At 44.7% G+C, this 25,860-nt stretch overlaps 2 protein-coding genes across 7 annotated transcripts in view; one reads left to right on the plus strand and one right to left on the minus strand.

Moving 5' to 3' along the window:
* LOC113810203 (zinc finger CCCH domain-containing protein 13-like) overlaps positions 1–14,994 on the plus strand; it is a 197,253-nt gene extending 182,259 nt beyond the window's left edge. For 2 of the 3 annotated variants that reach the window (XM_070139361.1, XM_070139360.1), the window contains 4 exons: positions 3,652–7,313; positions 7,948–8,142; positions 10,625–10,852; positions 11,461–14,994. In XM_070139361.1, the coding sequence (XP_069995462.1) occupies positions 3,798–7,313; positions 7,948–8,142; positions 10,625–10,852; positions 11,461–12,357 (4,836 nt within the window). In that variant the 5' untranslated portion in view covers positions 3,652–3,797 and the 3' untranslated portion in view covers positions 12,358–14,994. The remainder of the gene's footprint in view (positions 1–3,651; positions 7,314–7,947; positions 8,143–10,624; positions 10,853–11,460) is intronic. The other variant, XM_070139362.1, reaches the window with a different exon arrangement.
* Positions 14,995–17,621: 2,627 nt separating this feature from the next.
* HINT1 (histidine triad nucleotide binding protein 1) lies at positions 17,622–24,208 on the minus strand. 4 transcript variants are annotated; one of them, XM_027361917.2, is made up of 4 exons: positions 24,081–24,208; positions 19,127–19,360; positions 18,654–18,726; positions 17,622–18,304 (listed from the first exon to the last, which is right to left on the minus strand). In XM_027361917.2, the coding sequence occupies exons 1-4, from the start codon at positions 24,195–24,197 to the stop codon at positions 18,213–18,215; spliced, it is 516 nt and encodes a 171-aa protein (XP_027217718.1). In that variant the 5' UTR covers positions 24,198–24,208; the 3' UTR covers positions 17,622–18,212. The 4 variants fall into 4 exon arrangements, with proteins under 4 accessions (XP_027217718.1, XP_027217720.1, XP_027217719.2 ...); XM_027361919.2 differs by lacking the exon at positions 24,081–24,208 and adding an exon at positions 23,949–24,080; XM_027361918.2 differs by lacking the exon at positions 24,081–24,208 and adding an exon at positions 23,883–24,008.
* Positions 24,209–25,860: the final 1,652 nt, after the last annotated feature.

A 25,860-nucleotide genomic window follows, 5' to 3' on the forward strand; every position in this document is an offset into this window, starting at 1 on the left:
ATATTGCTCTTTCTCTCTCTCTCTCTCTCTCTCTCTCTCTCTCTCTCTCTCTCTCTCTCTCTCTCTCTCTCTCTCTCTCTCTCTCTCTCTCTCTCTCTCTCTCTCTCTCTCTCTCTCTTTCTCTCTCTCTTCTCTCTCTCTTCTCTCTCTCTCTTTCTCTCTCCCTTTGTCTTCCTCTCCCTCTCTCTCTCTCCTCTCTCTCTCTCTCTCTCTCTCTCTCTCTCTCTCTCGTTGTCTCTCCTCTCTCTCTCTCCTCTCTCTCTCTCTCTCTCTCTCTCTCTCTCTCTCTCTCTCTCTCCCTTTCTTTTCTCCTCTCTTTCTCATCCTCCACCACCACACATAAGCTTCTCCCTCCCTCCTTCTCCTTCTCCCTCTCCCATCATCCCATCCCACCCCTCCCTTCCCCTCCCCCGCCCACACGAAGGAGCAACGGCCGAGAAAAAGGTCATAGGCCTATTCAGTGGTCCGGCTGCGAGATAAGGTCAAGAATGAGGCTATGGTGATTTTTGTTTCTTTTTTTTTGTTAAAGTTTTTTTTTTGCATATTGCGAATGCTATTATTATTATCATTATCACTATTCTTTCCATCGTTATTTTATATATTTTAAGAATTATTATCGTGTCTGCTGTTCGTATCATTGATATTATAATTATTACTGTTTTTGCGATTTCATTGCATTATTTATGTTAACTTAATAGAAAAAAATATATAAGCACATCAAACAATGTGAATTCAGAGAGACAGAAAGTGAGAAAAGAGAGAGAGACAGAGAAAGAAAGAAAAAGGGAGAAATGCAACTCTGAGAAAGGTCAATTCTCAATGGATGCTCGTCCATTGTGACCTTTGACCTCTGCCCTTTGGCCGGTCTCTTGACAGTGGACTGACCTGATAATGATATTCAGAAGACCGATAGTGATGATGATAACATAACAGTATACATTATTCTTGTCGTCTCTTCCCTTTCTCTTTCCATTCATATTTCTCTTCTCTCTTCTTTCTTCCTGCGTTTTTCCTCTTTAGTTTTCTGGTCTTCTTTTCTTCTTCTTCTTTATGTTATCCTTTCTCTCTCTCTCTCTCTCTCTCTCTCTCTCTCTCTCTCTCTCTCTCTCTCTCGCTCTCTCTCTCTCTCTCTCTCTCTCTCTCTCTCTCTCTCTCTCTCTCTCTCTCTCTCTCTCTTCCTCCTTTTCTTCTTTCCTTATCCCTCTCAACCTCTTCCTTTTCTTTCTCCTTGTTCTTATCCACTTCCTTCCTCCCTCTTCTTCTCTCCTTCTTTATCCCTCTCTCCTTCCTCTCAACTTTTCTTCTTCATCCCCCCTCATCCTTTCTTCTCTCTCTCCCTTTCTTTATCCTTCCTTCCATATCACCCCCTTTCCTCTTCCTTCCTTCCTTCCTTCCATGCCTCTCCATTTCCCCTTCTTTCCCTCCGCCCCCCTCTCTTCCCCTTCCCTCTCCTTTCCTCATTCTCCTTGCCTTTCCCCCTCCCTCTCCCCCTTTCTTCCTTCCCTCTGTTTCCCTCTTTCCCTTCCTTCCTTCCCTCCATCCCTTCCCCTCCTTCCTCTTCCCCTTCCATCTTTCCCCTATCTCTCCCACCCTTTCTTGCTTTCCTTCAGTCATCCCTTCTATTTTGACAGTGATGTATTATTCCCATTTTCTATATTGGGTTGTCTTTACGGTTCTTATTGGGTGCTGAGTTGCCAAGGGGACGCCCACACACACGCCCACTGTTGCTGTCACGCCCATCTCTTGTACGTGCTTCTTGACATGGCGAACCTTTGTGGTTTGGTATATATCAATTTTATGTTTGTTTGTTTTTGTATGTCTGTTGTTGTTACTGTTGGTGTTTTTATTTCGTTTAGGTGTTCATGTAGGTCTGTTTGTGCTGTGTGTGTGTGTATGTATAATTATCTTTATTTGTGTGTATAATTAGATTTTCATTCTTTGTTTTATTTGTAGGAGGTGAGTCTCTCTCTCTCTCTCTCTCTCTCTCTCTCTCTCTCTCTCCCTCTCTCTCTCTCTCTCTCTCTATATATATATATATATATATATATATATATATATATATATATATATATATATATACATATATATATACATATATATATACATATATATATATATTTATATATATAAATAATATATATGTATATATACATTTATGTATGCATATATATATATATATATATATATATATATATATATAAATATATATATATGCATATATATATATATATATATATATATATATATATATATATATATATATATATATATATATATATGCATATATGCATATATATATATATATATATATATATATATATATATATGCATATATGCATATATATATATATATATATATATATATGCATATATACATATATATATATATATATATATATATATATATATATATATATATATATATATATATATATATATATATATTAAAGAAATATATTAATGTTGCGAAATTAGTTATCCATCTTCGGATAGTTCATGCTTCGTCATTCTAGGGTGGAGAACAGAAAGGGGGGAGAGGGGAGGAGGGAAGGAAGGGAGCGTGGAGGAGGTAGGGAGGGAGTTGGGGAGCAAGGAGGAAGGAGGGAGGAGTAAAGGAGGACAAGGAGGGTTGGAGGAAGAGAGGGAGGAAGAGCAGGTCAGGGGGTGGGGGTAGGTAGGAAGGGAAGGGAGCGTTGGGGAGGTAGGGAGGAAGTTGGGGAGGAGGGAGGAGTAAGGGAGGGCGTTGAGGGAGTGAAGGGAGGAGAAGCAGGGCAGGAGGGTGGTAGGTATGGAGGAAGGCGGTGGCACGGCGAAGGGGAAGAGGAGGGGAGGGAGGAAAAAGGGAAGGGATAGGAGGAGAAGGATGAAGTTGAAGAGGATGGGAATGGGAGGGAGGTACAGGAGGCTCAAAAAAAAAAAAAAAAAAAATGTTTTGGCAGTGACGCTTCCCTTCTATATAATTACGTGTCATAACGGAGGTGTTTTGCTCGTCTTTCTCACATCTCCGGCCTAATGTGATGACAGTGATATGCTGTGTATGCGTGTCATTTATTTATTTATTTATCTTTTTCTATTTATTGACTTATGAGAGATATGGAAAGATATGGAGAAGAGAGGCAAATAATAGAAAAGGGATGATATTAAAAAAAAGTATTAATGAGCAGGAATACGGGATTGAAATTATTTCCGAAAAGGGTTGATGTCATGTCTACAGGTCTGAAAGAAATACACTACGAAGGCTCTGTCTTTAAATACCAAGTCTGCGTGACTAAGCAAGTCATAGCGGCGTCTTCACGGCCTCACCCTGCTTGTGGTTCGCATGAGGGCGAGCGTTGCAGTCTTCCATAGATCGGTTTTGGGGAAATTAGTATTCCGGAGGCAGGATTTCGGGTCATCCTTATTTCAGAAACATGCCTCGGGGTAATCAGTAAAGCGGGCACGCATTCCAGCCACCGCAAAAAGGTGTTCTGCGCCGCCGCCCCGTGGACGGCAGCGCCGGCGCCGCCAACACCCAGCCCTCGGGCGTCGGCCTACACCAAGGGGCGCCGCCCACGCCGCATGACGCATCTGGGACCCGGTTTCGACCCGGGGAATCGGGAGGACTGCCCTCCTGCGCGCCCATGCCGTGCCTAATCGCTGTTTCTCTTGCAGGAGCGCCTGGCCGACGGACGCCCGAGCCGCCAGTGAGCCGCCCCGCCGACGCAGCCTGACCGTGGATGTGTCGCCGCAGTGTGTCCCCGTCGTGATATGGGGCGTGGGCGTACGAGGCGCGGGCGCGAGTGAGGGCACCCATCACGATGCCCATGGTGCGGCCCGCAGGCCCGCCCGAGCCTCGCAACCACGCCCGTGTGGTCCGCACGGAGTCCCTCAAGTCGGAGCGCTCGGACAAGCGCGTGTCCTTCAACAAGGACGTGGGCGTGAAGCACATCCCACGCGGCCAGAAGCAGCAGCAGATCAAGAACAACCTGGTGCGCGCGCCGCAGGAGGACGAGTGGGCGCACTGCGCAGCCGTGCACCGCGAGCCCGTGAACCTGTCGTCGCGCGAGCTGGAGCAGCAGGCGGAGGACCTCGTCAAGCTGCTGGACCACGTCAACTGCGACACGGCCGGCGCGGCGCTCGCGCACAACACGCGCTCGCTCGACCGCCCCAAGCACAAGAACAACAAGAACTTCGCGCACCACCACTATAACAACGTCATCGTGAACAACGTGCGCAACAACGCCGGGCCCAAGAACACCAACGTGCTGAACGGCGAGCCGCGAGGGCGCCCGCGCACGCTGCCCCCCGCGCGCACCGCCAACCCCATCAACCGCCGCGTCAAGGGCGACGTCAACCGCGCCGCGCACCCCTCCCCCTCCCCCCTGCCCAACGGCGGCCCGCTCGCGCACCGCCACCGCTCGGCCGACCACCTGCCGGACTCCGACCTGGACTCACCCCCGCTCGCGCGCCGCCCGCACCCCCTGGCCGGCCACAAGTCCGTGCCCGACCTCAACGCCGTCTACTACGACAACAACGAGGCGCAGTCGTACAAGTACCAGCACCTGGCGGGGCGCGACCCGGACCCGCGGATCGGCTACAAGTCGATCGACGCCCTCTACGAGCGGGATGAGCACGGCGCCAAGCTGAACCGAGCACAGAGCGCCGGCTACAAGTCCGTGGACAACCTGACCGAGCACAGCCAGGTGGGCGGCGGGCGGCTGCAAGGCTTCAAGTCCGTGGGTCACCTGCCGAGCACGACGCTCTCCGACAGCGACGACGCGGACATGTCGCGGCCCAAGCCCTACAAGAACAAGGTCGGGAACATCATCAAGAAGTTCAACGCGGAGTCCGACGGGACGCGGCACTCCAACGTCCTGCTGGAGACCGAGATGGACGTGAGTCCGCGCGGGACGCTGGAGCCCGACCGCTTCCGCAACCACAACAACAACCAGCCCTTCAGCTACACCGGCAGCCTCCCGATGGCCACCGTGCAGACGGTGCGGCGCCTCTCGCCCACGCGGGACCTGCCGCCCCGCGCTTCCCCCCCGCGCGACTCCCCGCCCAGGGACGCCCCCGTCTATGCTCAAGTCAACAAGAAGGACGCGCGCGACGCCGAGAGGAACTACCGCAACGCCCGCCAGGAGCGCGAGTACTCTGCCAAGATCATCATCACCGACGACGACCACCGGCCGTTCCAGGACCCGTACGACGACCACTTCCGCGACGCGAAGAACCACTACCAGGAGGACGACGACGCCTACGAGAGCTACCAGGTGCCGGAGGACAACATCAAGAGACTCCTGCACGAGGACATCATGCCGGCGCGCATGCTCAGCTCCGAGGACCTCCTGGAGGAATACAAGGAACAGTCCAACAACAACATCAACATGTCGTCCGTCGGCGTTCAGACGGACGCCTTGCCGAAGGCGCCGTCGAGGTCGCGCAAGACACACAAGAGCTCGTCCCCCTCGCCGACGCGGCAGCACCAGTCGCAGCAGAAGCAGTACCAGGTGAAGACGCAGCACATCAAGAACGAGCAGAAGCACCACCAGAACTACCACTACGAGCGCGAGCCGGACCATTACCCGAGCTCGAAGCACCACCAGCGGGGAGGCAACATCCACAACAACCTGACGTCGGCGACGCTGGTGCGGCAGGTGAACCACGGCTTCGGGCGCACGGACCGCTCGCCCTCGCCGCCGCTCAGGAGGCCGCAGACCCGCCAGCCGCGCCGGAACGTCGTGCCGCTGCTCTCGGACACGTCCGACTCCGAGGCCGAGCACCGACGGCGCACGGTGGACCCGCTGGCCAGAATCCGAGACCAGGTGATGCAGCGGGAAAAGCTGCAGGAGGAGGAGGAGGAAGAAGAAGAAGCGAGGAACGGCCGCATCGGGATCAAGGAGAGCGGCGTCATCCCCTACCGGCCGGAGGAGATGATGCCCCTCACCATCGACGAGGTGGACGCCCTCAGCCTCGTCATGGAGGACACCGGCAAGAAGTCGCTCGTGGTGTCCAACCAGTCGCAGTCCACCTCCGTGACGCGCACCACCAACCACCGCTCGCGGCGCAGCGAGACCGTGACGGAGCGCGTCCACTCGCAGCCGCACAAGGACAGCCTGCCGCGGCCGCAGAAGCCGCCGCGCGAGAAGAACCACGCCATCCGCGAGGCGACGCCCACCAGGGGGCACAGGGAGCAGACGCCGACCCGCGGCCACAGGGAAACGACGCCCACGCGTGGACATCGTGAGCCCACGCCCACGCGCGGGCACAGAGAAACGACGCCCACACGCGGGCACAGAGAAACGACGCCCACGCGCGGACACAGGGAAGGTACGCCCACGCGCCTTCCCAGGGAGGCGACGCCCACACGCGGACACAGGGAGACCACGCCCACACGTGCCCACAGGGAGGGCACCTCGTCCCGCCCCCGAGAGCAGCGCAAAGACCCGCCCACGATGGAGAGGAACAGGAAGAACAACTTGGAGAAGGAGCGCGCGGCGAAGGCCTCGAAGCAGAAGGAGGAGAAGAAGGAAAAGAAGAAGAAGCGAATCAAGATCAAGTTCTTCTACGACCCGCGCCCGCAGGACGAGCCCGACGTCGACCCGCTGGCCAAGTTCACCGAGTTCCGCGGGTCCTCGTCCGAAGACCGGCCGTCGCCGCGCGACGAGCGCCGCCCGGATGACGCCAAGGACGAGTTCCGCCATGAACGGACGCAGCGCGACGAGTACCACCGCAGCGAGCAGAAGGAGGTGCGGGAGGACAGCCGCCCTCGCCGAGGCCTTCCCGACGTCCTGGAGGATACCACCTCCCTCAGGGACCGGCGAGGCTCCCGGGAACAGCTGAACCGGTCGCGCGAGCAGCTGAGCAAGTCCCGCGAGCAGCTGGCTCGGTCGCGCGAGCGGCTAGATCGATCTCGCGAGCACCTAGACCGGTCGCGCGAGCGGCTGGACACGACGCCGCGGCAGGTGCGCCACAGCAGCAGGGACGTCCGCGAGACCAAGACGAGGGAGGTGTCCGTCGACGCCCACAACGGCTACGGGACGAAGCGCCGCGACTCCAAGGACTCCCGAGACTCCCGCGACAACCGCAACCGCGAGGCCGCCCGCTCCCGCTCCCGAGACGACCTGGCGGCCTACGACGAGTCGCCGGACGAGCGCCGCAACGACCACGACGACCAGCATCCCGACGGCGACTACGACGACGAGAACGACGAACGAGGCTCGCCCGACGGCAGGCCCGGGAGGAGTCTCAGCGACAAGTACCGCAGTGGGCCACTCTACGACCCGCCCGCGCCCGAGGACCAGCCGCCCGCAGAGCTCATCCCGCACACGGAGGTAAGGGCGGCGGGGAAGGGGAAGGGGGAGGGATAGGGGAATAGAAAGAGAAACATGAAAAGAAATCCAAGAAACTAGCTAAGAAAGAGAGAGATAAACACAGACACACACACAGATATATAGAGAGGGAAACCAGATACAGATATACATATACATATACACACATACATGCAGACATAAAGATATAGATAGGTATAGATATAGATACGTATATATATGTAGATATGAATATATATATAATCATATATGATATAATTTGGCTCTAGATTTATGGACTAAAGGTAAATCATTATCGAAATAACTGTGTATGTCTGAGAGAAATTGACACTGATTGAGTGAATGTGTGAATAAATGAGTAATAAGTGAGTATGTCCGCCCGTCAACTCGTCCTCACCCACCTCTAACCCCTCCTCCCCCACCCTCACCCCTCTTCTTCCCACCGTCACCCCTCCTCCCTTACCCTCACCCATCCTCTAACCCAATCCCCTCCTCCCACCCACACTCCTCCCCCACCCTCACCCCTCCTCCTCCCACCCTCACCCCTCCTCCTCCCACCCTCACCCCTCCTCCTCCCACCTTCACCCCTCCTCCTCCCACCCTCACCCCTCCTCTAACCCAATCCCCTCACCAACAGGACGAAGAGAAGCAGGAAAAGATTATGAGGCAGAGGAAGAAGTTCTTCTCCGTCCTCATGAGCGACGGACGCAACAAACCCAGCAAGACAAAGACACCGGAACAAGGAACAAAGACAGTGAAGACGAGCAAGAAACCCCCCGCCCCCCAGCCGACCCCCCCGCAGAACGCCAGCCCGGATAAGGCCAAGAATCAGGTGAGGAGAGAGAGGAAGAAGAGAGGTGGGGAAAGGAGAAAGGGGAGAGGGGTGGGGTGGAGGGAGGGAGAGAGGGTAAAAATGAGAGGGGAAGGGTGGGATAGAGGGGAGAAGGGAGAGAAGAAGGGGGGGTAGGAGGGGGGAGTGAGAGAGGAGGGAGGGAGAGATGGGAGAAAGGGAAGGAGAGAGGGGAGAGGGGCGGGGAGGAAGAAGAGGAGAGAGGGGGGATGGGAAAAGGAGGGAGAAAGGGGAGGAGAGAAGAAAGAAAGGGTGAGAGAAGGAGGGGATAGAGGAAAGAAGGGAGGGGGAGAAAAAGAAAGAGAAGAGAAGGGTAGGATGGAGTGGAGGAAAGGGAGGGGAGAGAGAGGAAAGGATGATAAAGAGGGGGAAGGGTGGGATGAAGAGGAGGAGAGAGGGAAGAGACAGGGACTCGAGAGGGGAGAAAGAGGGAAGATAGAGGGAGAGGAGAGACGGATAGAAGGAGAGTGGAGAGAGAGAGGATTATTTTTTCTTTTAATAAGTTTGGCAATTCAGAAGTCTGCAAGTTATTTTATTTAGAAGTTTTATGTATATGAAGATTAGTTAAAAAATGTTTTTTATGTGGAAAAGGTAAGTTCTCGGTAAAGCAGTGGCGGATCCAAAGAAAAAAATATTTATACAAAAAATGTAATGAAACAAAGATAGTAATCAGTATAGATAAACAACATGCTAATTTTTATGGTGATAATGTAATTACCATTGTCTTTATTCTTGTTACTGTTATCATGACTGTTCTTGTCGTTGTTGATGTTATGATTACCAATATTATCATTATCATCATTGTTAACATTATTATGATTGTCATTATTTTCATAATTATTGTTGTCGTTACTTTTGATCCGCCGCTGCGTTTGGGTGAATAAAAATGAGTAAACACTCTAAAAACTGAATTAAAAAGATGTTTAGTTAGATATACTTTTACTGATTTAATTATACGTGATATATCATACCAGGATTTGTCATGTGTTATTTAATATAAGGTTGAATATTTTTCATGCCATTAATGTTATATATCATTAATTTTCCAGTTTCTTATTACATATCGCTGAAAAAAATTTATATGAGGAATTCGTCAAATTGATGATATCTATAAATTTATTTGAGGTACCATATACCTAAACCGAATAATCTCAACTTTGGCACCTTATTTATGGTACCTCAGTCACTGTACCATCTATGTTGGTACCTGCAGCTCTTCATAATCTGTCCTTCCTTCTCATTACTCTATGTCATTCATTTATCTATCATTTGTCTGAAGAAAAGAAATCATCATATGGAAAATATATATTTTTTTATTGAATATATAATTCATACATTATTTACAAAAGCATAGGAATCAGTCAGAGTATTCTAAAGTCATTTTTAAAAGTTCCACCCCCCCCCCCTTTCTGTAATGTAAAGACCCCTCCCCTCCTCCCACTCCCCCCATCGTCCGCTTCCCCCCTCCCCTACCCCCATCCCCCCCTTTCTGTCCTGTTTCCAACCCTCTGCATGACCGCATGATGACTATGGCTAACCGCATGTCGGGCTCACCAATGTTGAGGTCACGTGATCCTTACATGAAAAAAAGAAAAAGAAAATTTACGGATTCCAGGTTTCCGAGAGTCAGAGCTGAGAATGATTTTTGTTGTATATCGGGAGAATATATATATATATACACATACGTTAGATCAATTTATGTCTTGTAATTCTTCGATTCTAACGTAATACTAACGTCATGAACCTTACCTTGGCCTGTACGCATTTCCCATTCAGTATTTCGTCCACTGCCATCTGTGACAGAAAAGGCAATTAAAGTATCTTTGATAAGCCAGATAAAGATATGGTTGTCCCTTTCCTGCATTAAGAGGCAATATTGTAATCAATGGAATAATTTATATTTGATTAGATAGACTGTATTGCAATGTATTGACCTCAAAATCAGCCTGATGTATAAGTGGCCAGTGTTATATTTTGTTCAGTGGCGCTCTGATCTCTGGGATTTGTTTGGGGATGTGTGCTCTTTGGATGCCTCTCCGTTTCGGGCACGTGTCCCTGGGAGGTTTGTCCCTCGGGTACCCGTCCCCCGGATACGTGTCCCTGGGAGGTTTGTCCCTCGGGTACCCGTCCCCCGGATACGTGTCCCTGGGAGGTTTGTCCCTTGGGTACCCGTCCCCCGGATACGTGTCCCTGGGAGGTTTGTCCCTCGGGTACCCGTCCCCCGGATACGTGTCCCTGGGAGGTTTGTCCCTCGGGTACCCGTCCCCCGGATACGTGTCCCTGGGAGGTTTGTCCCTCGGGTACCCGTCCCCCGGATACTTGTCCCTGGGATACCTGGAATCCGTGAGCGCGTGCAGGAGGATCCGTGGCCGCGAAGGACACTTTCCTGACATGTGGCGTCGGTGCGTCCCTCCCTTGTTCCTCCTTGCGCCCTGACCGCTAACGCAGCACCACGTTCCTCCAGACTCCCGCAAAGAAGAAGCCAGCAAAGAAGAAACGTGCGTGGCCGTGGGCGTTTCTGGGGCTGCGGGGGGGCGGGGGGCGGGGGGCGTCCCGGGCGGCACCCCCGGGTCCTGGCTCGTCCCGCATCGGGTCCTCGCGGATGTCGTCCAGGGCCTCCTCCCGCGCCTCCTCCCGCAGTTCCCACCGCCCGCGACGTCCCAGTGTGCGAGCCTCCAAAATCCGCCGTGAAGTGAGTCCCTTCGCCCACCTGCCATTCCTTACTATACCCACGCTGCCTCGCGCCCTCACGCCCTCATTCCCGCTCTTCCTCTCACACACGCGCCCTTGGCTTTACCGCACTGCTCGCCCCTGGGCTTTCCTCCGTCTTCTGTGCCTTGATTTGATTTGCTTTTCCAGGATCACATCACTTTCTTTTTCTGTTTCCTCTGAGCTTTTCCTTCGTTCGTGATTGGACGCAACACTTCACTGCTTAGATCTCAGACAAGTGTTCCTCAGATACACTCATACACGATGCTTTCGCTTCAGGTGCTTGTTCAGTCCCTCTTTTTTCTTTATTTTTTTCAGCTTCTCGGAGTGGCACTCTAACCTCGGGGGCCAGATAGTAGTGGCTGAGTATTAGTGGCTTGTCTAGAAACGCTGTAGGCAGTGCACTCGAGCTGAGGCGTGAGCGCCCACCACAACGACAAGGAAACCTGACATAGGCACATTCTCACGCACACACAGGCCCACATATGCCCGTTACAGTACTAATGGTGATGATAACAGGTGTAGTGCGGTTGTGGTATAACAGGTAAGCTGGACTGGAGATGTAACCCCCCTGACGCCATCCTCTTGCAGGGCCAACCGCTGTGGTTCAACCGCGAGCGCGACGAGGAGGCGGCGGAGGCGGCCGCGCCGCCGCAGTGGGAGAGCTCGACGCTCAACCGCGCGGAGTTGCGCGCCAAGAAGGACGCTCGCCAGGGGGACAACAGTGGCTTCTCGACAGTGCAGCGACCCAGCGGGGGACGCAAGTACTCGGCAGAGTCCTCGGCGTCCTCGGAGGCGCCCCCGCCCCGGGTGGCTCGCACGACCAGCTTCAAGCACCGCTACTTCGGCGACACGGACATCGAGAGCAGCCACGGCGTCGGCGCGGGCCCTAGCGTGCCCGACTACCGCAGCCTCCCCAACCGGTCGTCGCGGTCCGCCCACCGGAACGCGGGCAAGGGCAAGAGGGCCACGAGTGGGCCCCGGGGCGTATCGCCGCCCTCGGGGGTCGCGGGGTCGGCCGGCAGCTCCCTGCAGAGCAGCGAGAGCGAGGTGGACAGCCACGGCGGCTCGCACGCGTCCCGCGCCTCCAAGGCCTCGCGCGTGTCCACGGGCTCCAACCGGTCCGTGTACCTGCACGCCACGGCCGTCGCCGACATCCCGGTGCGCCGCGCGTCCGAGGAGGTCCCGAGCGAGCGCGGCGTCAACCGCCAGAGCAAGAAGGTGTCGCGCTCCTTCTCGCTGCTGGCCCCGTGGAAGCCGCGCCACTACCGCGAGAAGTACGAGGTGGAGTACGACAACCGCGAGGCGCGCGAGGCCCGCGGCGAGGCTAACAACAGCAAGGGCGCGCTCCCCCCGCGGCCCCCGCGGCGCCCCGCCAACGAGGCCCCCGATAGCAAGAAGGTCAACCGGTCCCAGAGCATGTACAAGGACTCCCGCCTGGCCGGCTGGCTCAGGCGCCGCAGGAACAAGGAGGCCAAGGGCATCTGACGTCAGCCGACCCTCGAGGAGGACTCGGAGTACCTTTGAGCCGCCACGCGACGCAGTCTCCACAGCATTCCTCGGGCGTCTCGGCTGGGCCGTCGGTCCCGGGCCTACCGACGGCGGTGCCCCCCGTCGCCGGCCGCCGGCCCTCGTCACCAACCTGTTGACTTCCAAGTCGCATGCCATAACTCTCAGCCATGTCTCCTCATATATATATATATATATATATATATATATATATATATATATATATATATATATATATATATACATGCTCATACTCATTAACACAGATGCTGTTATAATATTGCAAATAGGCTTGATTCGTCAGTAATGTTCACTTGCAGCTTTATGTAAATATGTGTATCTAACATGCTACAGCTCTGTCCTGTTATATAACTACTGCGAGTTATACTACAGGATTCAAAAGGTTTGCTCTCGAGACGCGGTCCATTAGTCGATGCCAGTCCAAGTATACAAGGGGAAGTGAGGGTCTTCACAAGGAATCTCGTCCTTACGACCCCCGTGTACAAGGGCGGTAGTGGATGGCCGAGTCGTAAAATGCTGTTACAGAAGACTGGACTAGCAACACAGATTCCCTTCTTTTGAGGAATGTCGTGGAGTTTGCTGAATGAAGGAGTTGTGAGCCGCCGTGCGTGTGCTGCCGAGGGAGGGAGAAACGTCGCTTTCGGTTTGTCTTTTGTTTTTGGCGCGATTTTTATGCTATTCAAAATGGCTCTTTGTCGGTTATCTTTTTTTTTGTGCCACAAATGTTTTGGGATACGCTTTCTGAAAGATTCTTTAAAAATTGTTATTATGATTATTTTTCTTGTCTAAATTTGATGTATTCGCGTGTGCTGCACAAGCCATGAAATATTCTTACATACTGATGTATGTAGACAAAATATATATTTGATGTACTTAAAGATATATAAATATATATATGATGTGACAGTGACAATCGGTGGATCTTTTCTAAGTTTTACAAAGGAACTTTTTAAAAGGTACTACGTTTTCAAGACAAAGTATAATCTTGAAAGAAAAGGAACAAGAAAACGAACAGTGAGAAAAATATATAGATCGATGTTCTACGGAAAAAGAACATGAAATATTTTCCGTGAAATCCCCTTTTCTTTCTATTGTTGGACCTTGCAGAATCCAAGAGACAATATAAAAGTAAGTTTAAGACAAAAAAAGGCTTAGTGGGCCATCTTACACTGCAGAAAATGGTGCTGAAGGAGATATGTATGAAATAACTTGCTTTGCGGTTCAGTGTTGTTTTTTTTATATAGAGAGAGATACATATAAATATTTTTTTAAGTGAGCTTCTTGCCATGAATGCATCTTGAGCTTGTTTACCCTTTCAACCTAAATTAAATATAGGTTATTGAGGGTAGGAGAAAAAAATATAACATTCCCTTATATAAAATGTGTTCGTAAGTCCTTGTACAAGGTGTTGTTGTACTGAAAATGTTATGAAAAAAGGAAAACCATTAGCAAGTTGAGACCAAGTTATGTATTGACTCTTTTTTTCTTTATAATTATATCATTATTTTCTGACGCCCTTCCTCACCAATTTTATCATTTATTCTCTCCCACCCTCTCCTTGGTTTCATTTTTTTATTATTTCTCTTTATATATATATATATATACATAGAATTCCATCCATTTCATTAGTGTGAATACTGACTTAGTCCGATATGTGTTGCCATATGAATCAGGTAAACAGGAACAGGATATATGGGAAAAAAATATCATATAAACGTGATAAAAAATCATCGTTTTTGGTTATCCATTATATTCCGAATTCCTATCTATCTGACAAAACCATCGTGTATATTTAAGATTTATTACTAAAGATATAATCAAAAAGATATATAATTGATTCGTGGATTCTTTTTTATCTAAAGAAAAGATATATATATAAGAATAAGAAGATACATATTATAGATTTGTTTTTATATCATTCACTCCACAGGGTCTGTGTTTGTGTTAAGGTAATTCTATAGCTTCTGATTCTTAGAAGATCAGTGGTGCAGTTGAAAGAAAATTAGTTGTTTTTTATGTATATTGCAATGTTGCCTGTTGGGTGAGAAGATTAGGTAGATGCAATTGATTATAGAGGTTGCTATCAATGGTTGATGTTGACGTTTGGAATGAAATTAAGACATTTGGTTTGTAAGATGACGTGTTGATATGCCATGTACTATTAGTGAGTCGGTTGGTGATTTTGAAGCTTTCTTAAAAGACGAATCAAGATGAGATGGACTTTGATGAGGAAAGGACAGTAAAGGAATAAATATAAAGATATAGACAAAAAAAAACACAAGAGAAATAGTCATAGAGAAAGAAAGAGAGAGGGAGAAGAGAACATTGACTATAGACACAAATATTAACGAAAGAAGTAAGGGCTATAACCCACAACCCAAACACAGACCTGCTCAACAATACCACGCGCTAACAACCGTGACTGGATTTGTATATTATCTATATTTTTTTCGCAACAGCTATGGTGTCCTCGCATTGTATGTTTTCAAACCCATTGTAATTGCATAACACACTAAGTTTTTACATGTTCATTTGCTGTCTCAATGCCAAAAGCGGAATACATTGTAAATAATCATAATAAATATCTTAACTATATTTCGTTTTTTTACTATTGTTTGTCCTTATGATCCAACTTTCCCTTAGTTGCTTAGTTCCATATGTATAAATTACTTTTTTTTCTCCGTTGATTTTTATTATTGATTTGTTCATTACATTTGGAAAACGGAGTTTTTTTCTCATTTAAAAATCCAAACATTAAATTAATTTTTCTTTTTCTTCTTTCTTCTTTTATAGGGTTTTAGACTTCTGTGTAGTCTATATCCCCTAAATTATTATTTTTTTTATCAGAATGAACAAACATAATTTACACTATATTAACAATTTTGTTTACTCAAATCATAGCAAAAATTGCTTTGAAAGAAATCGGCGAAACTAAAACAGATTATAAATGTTATATAGCCACATGACATTTTGATATCAAAGCTGTGTTCAAATATTGTCTTATGTTGCTGAAAGTGTTGTAAACCGAGCAAACATCTATAAAAGAGATTCAATAAAATATTAATTTAAAATGAATCATGCACATTACATTCATATAATCAAACATATCAATGGGTAGCTAAATCTGTGAAGAAGAGGTTATGAACACCTTACACAAATGGAAATATTCATACTATTAATACGTATGATAATGATAATGATCATATGTAATTTTCGTATCTGTTTAAAGCCATTTAAGCTATATATATCATACAAGTTTGTATTTATGTATGTGTATACGCATCATATATATAAATTATACATCGTAATTATATACATATCTACACACGCACATTCACACACTCATAATACATACACATATATGGTTGGTTGGATAGATATGCATGTAGGTGTGTGCATTCGTGTGTCTGTGTTCCTGCATTGCATTATCAATATGATTTTCTTACAGTTTTCTTCAAGTATGTCTTATAAAAGACTCGCCAGTTCAAATGGATTCTGTATTGTAACTATTGAAAGAATCTATTTTCTTTTATTGTAATAGAATCAGTTATATCAAATATTCTGTCTATCTGTGCACAAAGACCATGTTCGCCACATCAGAAGGTTGGCCAACACAAGATGGCGAACTCTTTGCTTTTTGAAACATCCTTCTTAGTACCTCCAGGATTAGGTTGCTCTGTTCAGCCACGTCAAATCTTCAATTTGGATACAGTACTTCCGTAGGAAGGCCGGACGACAAACACTAGCTAATCAGTACCCCCAGTCATCATACCCCCCTTAAACCTTCCAGTACCTTATATATCCAATGAAAATGGATGGAAAGGATGTTGGATATATCTATGTTTTGGTGACATTGACATATTCTTCTGAGTTGTCAGCATTCATTGATACAATTTTCCTTCATGTATTGTTTCTCGTCCTCGTCCCATGGACTGGCAGGCTTTCTTTCATCCCCTTCAACGAAAGCATTTTTCTCTTGGTTTACTTCTCAAACCTGGCCCTGTCGTATCAGATCCCATGATCTGCTTTATTTTTCTTTATAAATGACTAAGCCTTTTCAGTGCACTCTGCATGTGCCCTCTCGCTTACCAATTCATGACTTTTAAGCCGTACCCACCCAAGAAATAGGGCAGTGTTACCAAAATTGTGGGCTAATCTCGTATTTTTACATCAGTCTAGACAAAACATCACTATAGCCATCCAATTTAACAAATCCTAATTAACCTGTAGTCTCTCCTACAATCGACAATAAACTTCCCACATTCCCAAACAATTCCTTTCCCCCCATCTCATATTTGTTCTGCATAGCACTACTACATTACTTCTTTCTTCATTTTTCTACCTTAATGAAAATATATGCACTACACCTACACCTGCAGATAGACCCAATTCATGTAACTTGTTTCCTATAATTAGCGAATGAGGACGAATGAAAGGAAATACAAGTCTATTTGACCCATAGATGACAAGGAGATGTATCCATATTACTGGCGGGCCACAACTTCACACATCCTGAGACACCTGCTGTTCTGAGATCTATAATTGTGGTATGGTTGAAAGGAAAGTGGTAGCTTTTAAGGGGGATTCGTAACGATTTGTAATTGTTGGGATACGTGTTAAAGAAAACGGTGAGTGCTTGATGAGGGATGCGGCATAGAAAACGGGAATGCCGAGAGACCGGCGAATGGCGATGGGCCGCAGGGAGATCTGGCGTAGCATAGAAGGTGGTAACCTGTTTTGGGAGCTCCCGTTGATCGGTCGCAGGGTTTCGTGAGTTGATATAACAGAATGTTAGGTTGGTGAGAGAGTGAATGTTGTTCTCTTGTTCGCGGTAACGGTGCGCAATTGTGATTTCTTAGTTTGTTTACGGGATGTAGTTAGGATTTGGTCTATTGTTTTGGTGTCGAGCGCGGCGAGTGGTGATCAAAGTACGAGGTATGAAAATTTTAATTATCTATACCATTGTATTAAACAACAATAATACAAGGCCCCTAAGCACCAACACACTACAGTAAGTGCATATCCTTCTAGGTAAATGTTATTTTCCAAGAATTAATACAAAATTCTTGTTGGGCCACACAATACCGACCAAATTCAACTGAAAGAAAAATTGGTTTAATTTTATTAGGAGTAAAACAAATAAGAATCTCTGTATTATCCAATACACTAGAACCTCTGATTATAATTTTGTGTAATAATGTGAAAGGGTAACAAAAACATAATATTTACTAATCTTTATTGGAACAAATAAGTCACACAATAACAGTTACTGATGCTCAAGGTTGCCAAAAAAGAATCAACAGTGGATGATTTCATGATTTAGTCTAAATTATTAAACCAATTACAAAATGCAGAACAAAAATATGCTTGGTGTGACTAATCATATTTAATATCTGAATAGCTTATACAGTAGGCCACTTATAGATATGTGATCTTTACAATATCTTTAAAACTTCGGGGCAAAATCACTAGCTTGTGAATCAGTATGCAAAGTACAGCTACAATCTTCTCAAGCAATAATTAAGTAATGTGGAGATTTCATTACACAGCCATTCCATAAAGATAATTGATACTGAAAACACTGCTCAAAAATCTATGCCTACCCTGCAGATTTAAGTATTTATCCTAAGGTACTTGCATCTTAGAGCCAAACAGGTGATATGGCAAATATGCACCGTGAATAAATGATTACATCACAAGTTTGAAAATTAATTACAGAAATGATTATAGATGGCAGTTAACATATAGATATCTCAAGGGTCTGATCTATGTCAAAGTGGCCTGACTGTATGCAGCTTCTCCAGCACCTTGTCTTAGCCAGGTGGCCAGGACATTTGGCGACCTCCGAGGATGTGCAGGTGGAGGTGGTAAACAGACTGAGCCCCGTCTCTTCCATTGTTGATCACTGAAACAAAAAAATAAATAAATAAATAAAAAACATAAATAAACACCATAACTTTGACTCAAATCTACCCTTGTTTTTTTAAAAGAATGTTTACATTCTTTGCTCATGATGACCTATTAAAGCTTTTAAAGACAGTGACAAGCTCCTTTACAAATTTGTTATAACTGGAGTTAGGAGTGCTTAGGCCAATAATGAGTAAACTGTAGAGTAAACTGATAAGAGAAATTGTTCAATGTACATTAACCAGACAAATTTTCAGAATAGTACAACCACCAAGATTAGATACATATATAATATATTTGACTGATATACACATTTTCCTATTACTCGTATAACAAATCACACTTACCTATCCTAAAACCATTGTCAAGTTTCTCTTGAGCAGCTACTTTGTTTGCAGTCAGCAGAAGATGACCAAGAAGCTGGAAAAAATAAATAGGAATTAAATTCTTGAATTTTTTTTTTTTTTAACAAAGATCAAAACAAGATAATTAAAACCATAGTCTAGGAACGAACTACTAATTCTTATTTAGGAAATTACTTGATTATTCATATAAATGTATGAACATATATGTATATTCTCTTCATAAGCATAAGATAGGGGTAAAAAAGTTGATAAATTGAAAGTCATCTCTTTACCGGTGAAATTAAATTTTACCCAGTTTCATTACTCAGCTATCACCAGCATATCAACCATTTTCTATGACTTTAATTCTGACAGTCTGATCTATTCCTGGAAACCATATAATGTAAAGTGTTTAAAATTTAAGCCATACACTGCCTATCAACACCAGAATCAGACAATCATAAAATATGTCTTACAGAGTTATCCTCCTCTGTAGCATCGCTGAGCATCGCCAGCCTCTTCTTGGGAATCACAAGGATATGAGTTGGTGCTTGAGGAGAGATATCACGGAAGGCCAGGCACTTGTCATCCTCATACACGATGTCAGCTGGGATGGACTTGTCAATGATCTTATCGAAGATGGTGGGCTGGTGTTTGCTCTCTGAGGACGCAGCCTTAGCGGCTGCCACCTCGTCACTCATGCTGCGCACCTGGGAAAATAAAAAAAGAAATCACTATTTATGTTTAGATATGTATTGACCATTCAGGGGGCATTAGCTGGGGTGATTACTTATAAGACAATTGTTTCAACTTGAATATTATACCAAGAAGAGAGAGCATTGTGAAAAGGGGGAGGTGGGGTAATCTGGGCCAAATTCTAGAGATAATTGTTCAACATGAAAAAACACAATATCCCTTGAAAAATTTGTAAAACTGGAAACAAATTTCTATAGATTATGACATGCCCATGGACCTTTCATGGGCAAAACAACAGAAAAAAGTGATAAAAAGAAAAACTTCTCTGCTTTGCACTTGGTTTTTGTTCACAAATGTACCCAACTTGAATCAAGTTCAAAATACATAACTTACAAACAGTGCATCATAGAACTGTGGATACTTTGGAACACCTTGCCGGCCAGTGTGGTTATGGCTTTCAAAAAGACTTTCAAGTTCTATAAAATTGCTAAACCAAAATATTCATAAAACAAAAACTGCAATATCAAATTAAAAAATGTGAATTAGCAGATAATTACAGAATACATATCTTTAAAACAAAACCTACTGATGCTATATTCAGTTCATAAAATAAAGTTTAAGCCAATTGTATATTCAGCAGTTGAATTCTATCCATTTTACACTTTGCTCACCAGGTGTATAAAGCACATAAATTGTGTGCAGATGAAACAATGAATCTATATATATTTTACTTTTACTCATATTATTTTAGATATATTCCATGGAATTTCATGCAAGTATAAAAGGTATCAAGTGCTGTAGTACTCTTACTCCCTCTACTTAATAGATTTGAGCATTAGGTAGGTGGGCATTAAACCCTTTGGAGATCTCGTTCAAAATTCTTTGGAAATGATAATGGGAAGAGTAGGGAAATATATGATTATTCATAATAGTGTGCTATTTCTACTTTGAATAACATGTTTGCATATAAGAAGGGTCTTGGTAAACCCTTGCTATCTCATCCAGCATTACATGACTCTTAAGATTTTTTTTGCCTTATACTGTTGCAATACACCATCATATGTATGCTAATAACAAAACATAGCATTAACAGTCAGCAGAATCAATAATCAATTATAATATGATGTCTGAAAAGTTAGCACTGAGCATATGAAGAGGAAATGCTTACCTCATGGAGACTACCTAAACTCACAATGCCTGTCTGGGCTCTATACTCCCAGCAAGATAAAATGGAGAGTCTGCAGCAGCCTCCCTTAGACTGAGGTTCTAGGGGGAGCAGCCCCAAACAATGACATAAATACTGTATAATCTACCATCTCCCAATAGTGTCTCATGCCATGCCAACTGATGCTTCATATTCTTCCCACTTATCCAGTCTTGTATTGTTTACATTTGTGCTAGCCACCTAAGACCTCCCATAAATGCACAAAATATAACGAGGAATCCATCTATACTATATCTCAAGTGTCGTAAGACACAAACTGATTCAATAGTTACTTTATCTTGTAAGATCTTATATTAAAAAAATAAATGTTTACAAGAGTTTTGTTGGCACAAGCCATAAAATATGTAAGAGAACGATGAGTTATTTTAGAGCAAACCTACAACAAAAACTTGAGTCAATTTTGAATCCAACATTATCCCAATCTTTTTATCACCTTTAAAAATTTGCACAAGGAACAAACACCCTTGGCACACACCACTTTATTCAATCAATACTTGAAAGGTCTTTAGGTTATGTACACTATTTTTTTCTGTAGGCAAGTCACTATTAACAGATAAAAAAAAAACAGTATTCCCTATTCCAGAAAATTAGAAGCATTCCATCCCCTCTCCCAGTCTTTTATTGGTAACTTTACTAGGTGGGTGGGCATTAGTAAAAATGCCTAGCAATAAAAATAAATAAATAAAAAATAAAATAAAATAAAAAAATAAATATTTTCTAAACCAACCCAACTCTTAAAATCCAACAATTCTGACATTGTTCAACTCCTTAAATCTAGAGTGCATTTTGAAAAATTTTAGTCTCTGCTAGCCAGCAAAAACAATACAAGACTCGATAAGTACACAAATTACAAGGTTATTTACCTGTTTAAAACAACCATCCAACCCCGTGTCTGGAAGGCAAATTCTCCACCACAACTGACTTGCAAGATCAAAAGGTCTGAGTGACACGCCCTACCATGAGGCACCATGAGGTAAATATATCTCACTCCTTGATCAGTCCTGAGTTATGTGGTTAAAGTAGTGTTTATCCTCACAATGTAAACATGGCGAGGGACTTAGAAAAAGGTGGATCAATCTTCTCCATACTGAAATTGGTGATTCCTGTCTGTCAGAGATGTACGCCAATACCAAATTGATATACGCCAAGCCAGTTTTCAAATACTGAATATCTATACAGCAAAATATGCCAGTAACGCTAACGGTGGAAAGTAAACAATAGTGTACATTTCGAAAGACCTGTAGCGAAAGATCTTTGGCAAAAAGGCCCTCGATTCTAGATTGGAATCTTCTCTCGGTACAAGTTGAAGACGACGTTGTACATAGATAGAGGGAAATGGACACCATCTTATAGAGTGGAATAGAACATAGTTTAAGCTGTGGTGGCCTTATAGTCACCGCTAGATGACGAAAATATAACATGCAGTCGCTGCTCAAATTCTACGTCCAGCAACTTCTCTACCTTGCCAGGAAAAACAAAACACTGAATGCTGAACTCATTACTGCCATGTCCAAACTAGTTTATGTGCTACTACATGCTTGTCAAAACGATATTTGGCTAATTATCAGTGTCTGCTTTTACAATTTTTTGCTTTTAAAGTTTTTTTATTAGTGTTATTATACTTCATTTGCGAAATTAAAAATTTATCTATACCCTTGTTTAGGATCATGCTCATCTAGTGTTTCACACTTTCGCACAAGCTGAAACCTCAACAGCCCGCTCATTTCAAGGTAAAACACCAGTGAGAAATGTTTTTTCAGTGTTGTGTTGATTTTGGGTTATTTCTAAAACTTATACAGTGGCAACGAAGAAAAATCAGACTTTAGTAACCTTCCCAGTTTAATATCTGAGCCTATCAAGAGCTCCAAGTGATGAAAAAAGTGATTAAAATCAAAGTAATCCAGATGGTACAAAGAAGCAAAGAAAGTTTGAAGTTTCCAGATATAAAGGCATTTGATTCAATTTACGTTGTGAATGCCATACATACCGAGGAGAAGAGAATGTATCCTGGGGAGTGTTGGGGGGTAGATCCCCCCAACAACCCACCCCTTATTCGGGCAAACCTAGTTGTAGCAACTAAAATTGATATATTAGGCTGGTTTATTGGTCAGTACTTTTTTTGGGGGGATGGGGGGGGTCCTGTAAAGTTTTTGAATTCTGGTGCATCAGCCTGTAGAACATCAAAGATGGCGGTTACATCCATAGTTTAATTGACCGATTTTAAGTTTGTTTGTTTGTTTTTTTAGCATATTTTATCATCATTCTTCTTATTCAAACCTGTTTTACACCATAATTTCCCTGATATACTTCATTCCCTCCTCTACAAACGGGACTAAAAAATCAAGATTGTCAATGGAAAAATGGTGCTCAATCTCTTGAACAATTCATTCACACAAGAAACACTAGATTTCCTGCAGAAAAACATCAATTTTTTTCAACTTGGTCTCTGGGAGGGTGCATTGCTCTCTCTACCAAATACCCTTCTCTCTTCTCTATCATGTATCTCCTTTATTCTTGTGCAGGAAATGACAAATGTAAAGGATCTTGGTTCTGGTCGTGGTATCCATTGCATATACTGTTTAGCTAAATTTCATGGGTTTCAAGATATGCCTTTGTTCTAGAAAACTACTCAAAACATATTTGCTATTTCAATTACAAAAATCAATAACATTTACAATCAACTAACTGTATTTGCAATCAACTGCCATTTTGTCCCACTATCAAAAGAACCTATTGTGACTCCAAAATGGAAAAAAACAGCATTTTTCTGGATTTGTTATGTACTAAAAATGGAAAATAATATGTTTAATGTGCAAGATATATGCAATTGCACCTTCAACCCTTACATGTCACTCCCAGAAATCAATATTTTCATAATTAGTATGTAGTCAGTGTTCCACCAAATTTGACATACTCAACACAATCTTTCATACAAAGTACTTTGCTAACATTTATTGCATAAGTATTATCCTGAAATAACTTTCATTTACCGGCACGTGCTTCGTTCTGCCATACGTCAAATGCCGTTTGCAGCATGCCACGTATGAAATATTGTGTCACATGTCATTAATAAAACCGTTTTTATGGTTAATTTGTAACAAACAATCTCTACAACCCACTCCCTTTAAAACCATATGCAATTCCAATCAACGGATTCTGGTATTAACGGTATTAATGGCATTTGCAGTCCCGTGCTACACCACCGGCACTCTCAAATCTCTCTGTAACTCTCTTCGGCGCAATAAAATCAAAATAATAAAACGCTCTTCCTAAATACTACGTATCTAGGTATTCCTCAGCCCTTGCCTCACCTCGTGACACTCCACGGATAGAAAAATAAAGGAGAGAGAAGAGAAGAGAGAGAGGAAAAGGCTCACCGTCGCGAGGAAGCACACGGCGAAAAATAAACGACCTTGCATTCTCTAGGCTTTTAAAAAGGTCCCGAAAAAAGACCACTATGTCACCTTTATTGGTCTTTCCCCTCCCCTCCTAGACGTCTTTAAAATTACCAAAGGCAGCTGGATAGGTCTGACAAGCCTCCTGCGCGAAGAGGTGAGGGTCAGCTGTAGGAGTCTGAGGGAGTCTGAACGTCGGATACAATTCCTCAACACAAGACAGGCCATCATAGGAGATTTGGGCGGGGAGGAAGGGAAAGCTTTGTGAGTTGCTGTGGGAGGTGCTGTGATGGGGGTTTAGTTTGAAGGATAAGCAATAGATGGCGTTGGGAGGATGGAACCGTTTTCTCTCTGTTTACGTTGGTGACGCCACGTGCTGTTTATAGGCGTGATATCATTTGGTGCTGGTGTTTGTGGGGGTACTTGGCTCTTGGTTTCTCATTAGATTGGTGGCGTTATTTTCTCTGTATGTTACTTTGTCACTACATTGGTGACGCCACTTATTTTTTTGCATTAATACTGCCATTTCTCTCTGCATTGATGACATCACTCTCCATATCAGTGACGTCACTTTCTCGCAACATTAGTGACGTCATATAAGGTTGCCACCCGGTACATTTAAAGATGATATGAATAAGAATTGATCTTCCTATATCTTCTAAAATGCATAAAAGGGCCGGCAACTTTTAGGTTATCATCTAGTAACATATGTTAAAATTGAAGCGATCACCTAGATAAAAGTTAATAGAAATGGCAGCAGAATATAGTAGTTTTTCAGTTCTGTTTTAGTAGCTGTAAAATTCATCAATAGATGACTCTGTAGTCAATAGGAGCATCATTTTACATCTACAATATGAATGAACACTCTCTCATCTTCCTTATATGGTCTTCAATCATAGCGGCATGGCAAAGAGTTTCCTTAAGAGGATCCAATGAAGTCTAGCGAGGATCGGAGTGTCCATTGCCTCTCGTAAAAGAGGATTCGAGACAATAAAAGACTCTTGGAGACGACTTTAGAGATTGTCTTTTTTTAATTTTAGAATCCGATCCCCTTGCCGTCTCGAGATTCACGGCGCTTATGTACCAGCTGGCTAGAATGTTGTTTTCCACAAGTCCTGCGGTTTCCCTGTAATCGCCCTCCAAGGCCATAGGATTTCTCTTAGCAGCGGCGGTCGCACACTGGCAGGTGAGTGCCATCGCTAGGGCGCCGAGGATCGTCAAACCGCCTGTTGTTAGTGCCAATGGTAAGAGGGAAGGCGTATTAGGGCGAGCGGCTCTTGGCCCATCCCCCTTTTCCATTTGCTTGGATAACCTTTAGTCTTTCCCGAGGACTTCCCAGAGGAATCCTGTGACTCACCGCCGGCCTTGAGGGGGACTCACTGACTCGAGGAGGCGGAAGCACACTCAGTTGACCACCCTGTGAAGACGCAAAAGGTTCAGAAAGGCCTGTGATTGTGAATTGAAAACTCAATAGCCTTAGATTCTGTTACAAGCAGTCTGCTGAAAGGAAAGTATGAATTATATTTTTTCGTATCTGACGATGGTTTTATTTTTTACAATTTTTATTGCACTTTATTGCTATGTTTTATGTGTTAATTTGCATTGAAAGAGATTGTTGTGTAATTTTCAGTTCCACACAACCATAAGTTTTTTTGTTTAGTATTTTTTTCTGTTATTTGAATGTTTTCAAAGTTAGCCCTACTATAGCCAGTTGAATATCAGTTTATTGACTGTAATTTGTTTTGCTTCATGTAATTGACGATGACCCCATAGAAAGTGAGGTTTATACTCGAGAGCATATGATTCCCATATGTAACAAACCATTGAGTTGCTGCTAATTTTTTTATCTTAATATATATCTATTTTATTCTAGGAGCATAACTCAGTGGAAGTT

The sequence above is a fragment of the Penaeus vannamei genome, chromosome 25, assembly GCF_042767895.1.
Source record: "Penaeus vannamei isolate JL-2024 chromosome 25, ASM4276789v1, whole genome shotgun sequence".
Classification (NCBI taxonomy): domain Eukaryota; kingdom Metazoa; phylum Arthropoda; class Malacostraca; order Decapoda; family Penaeidae; genus Penaeus; species Penaeus vannamei.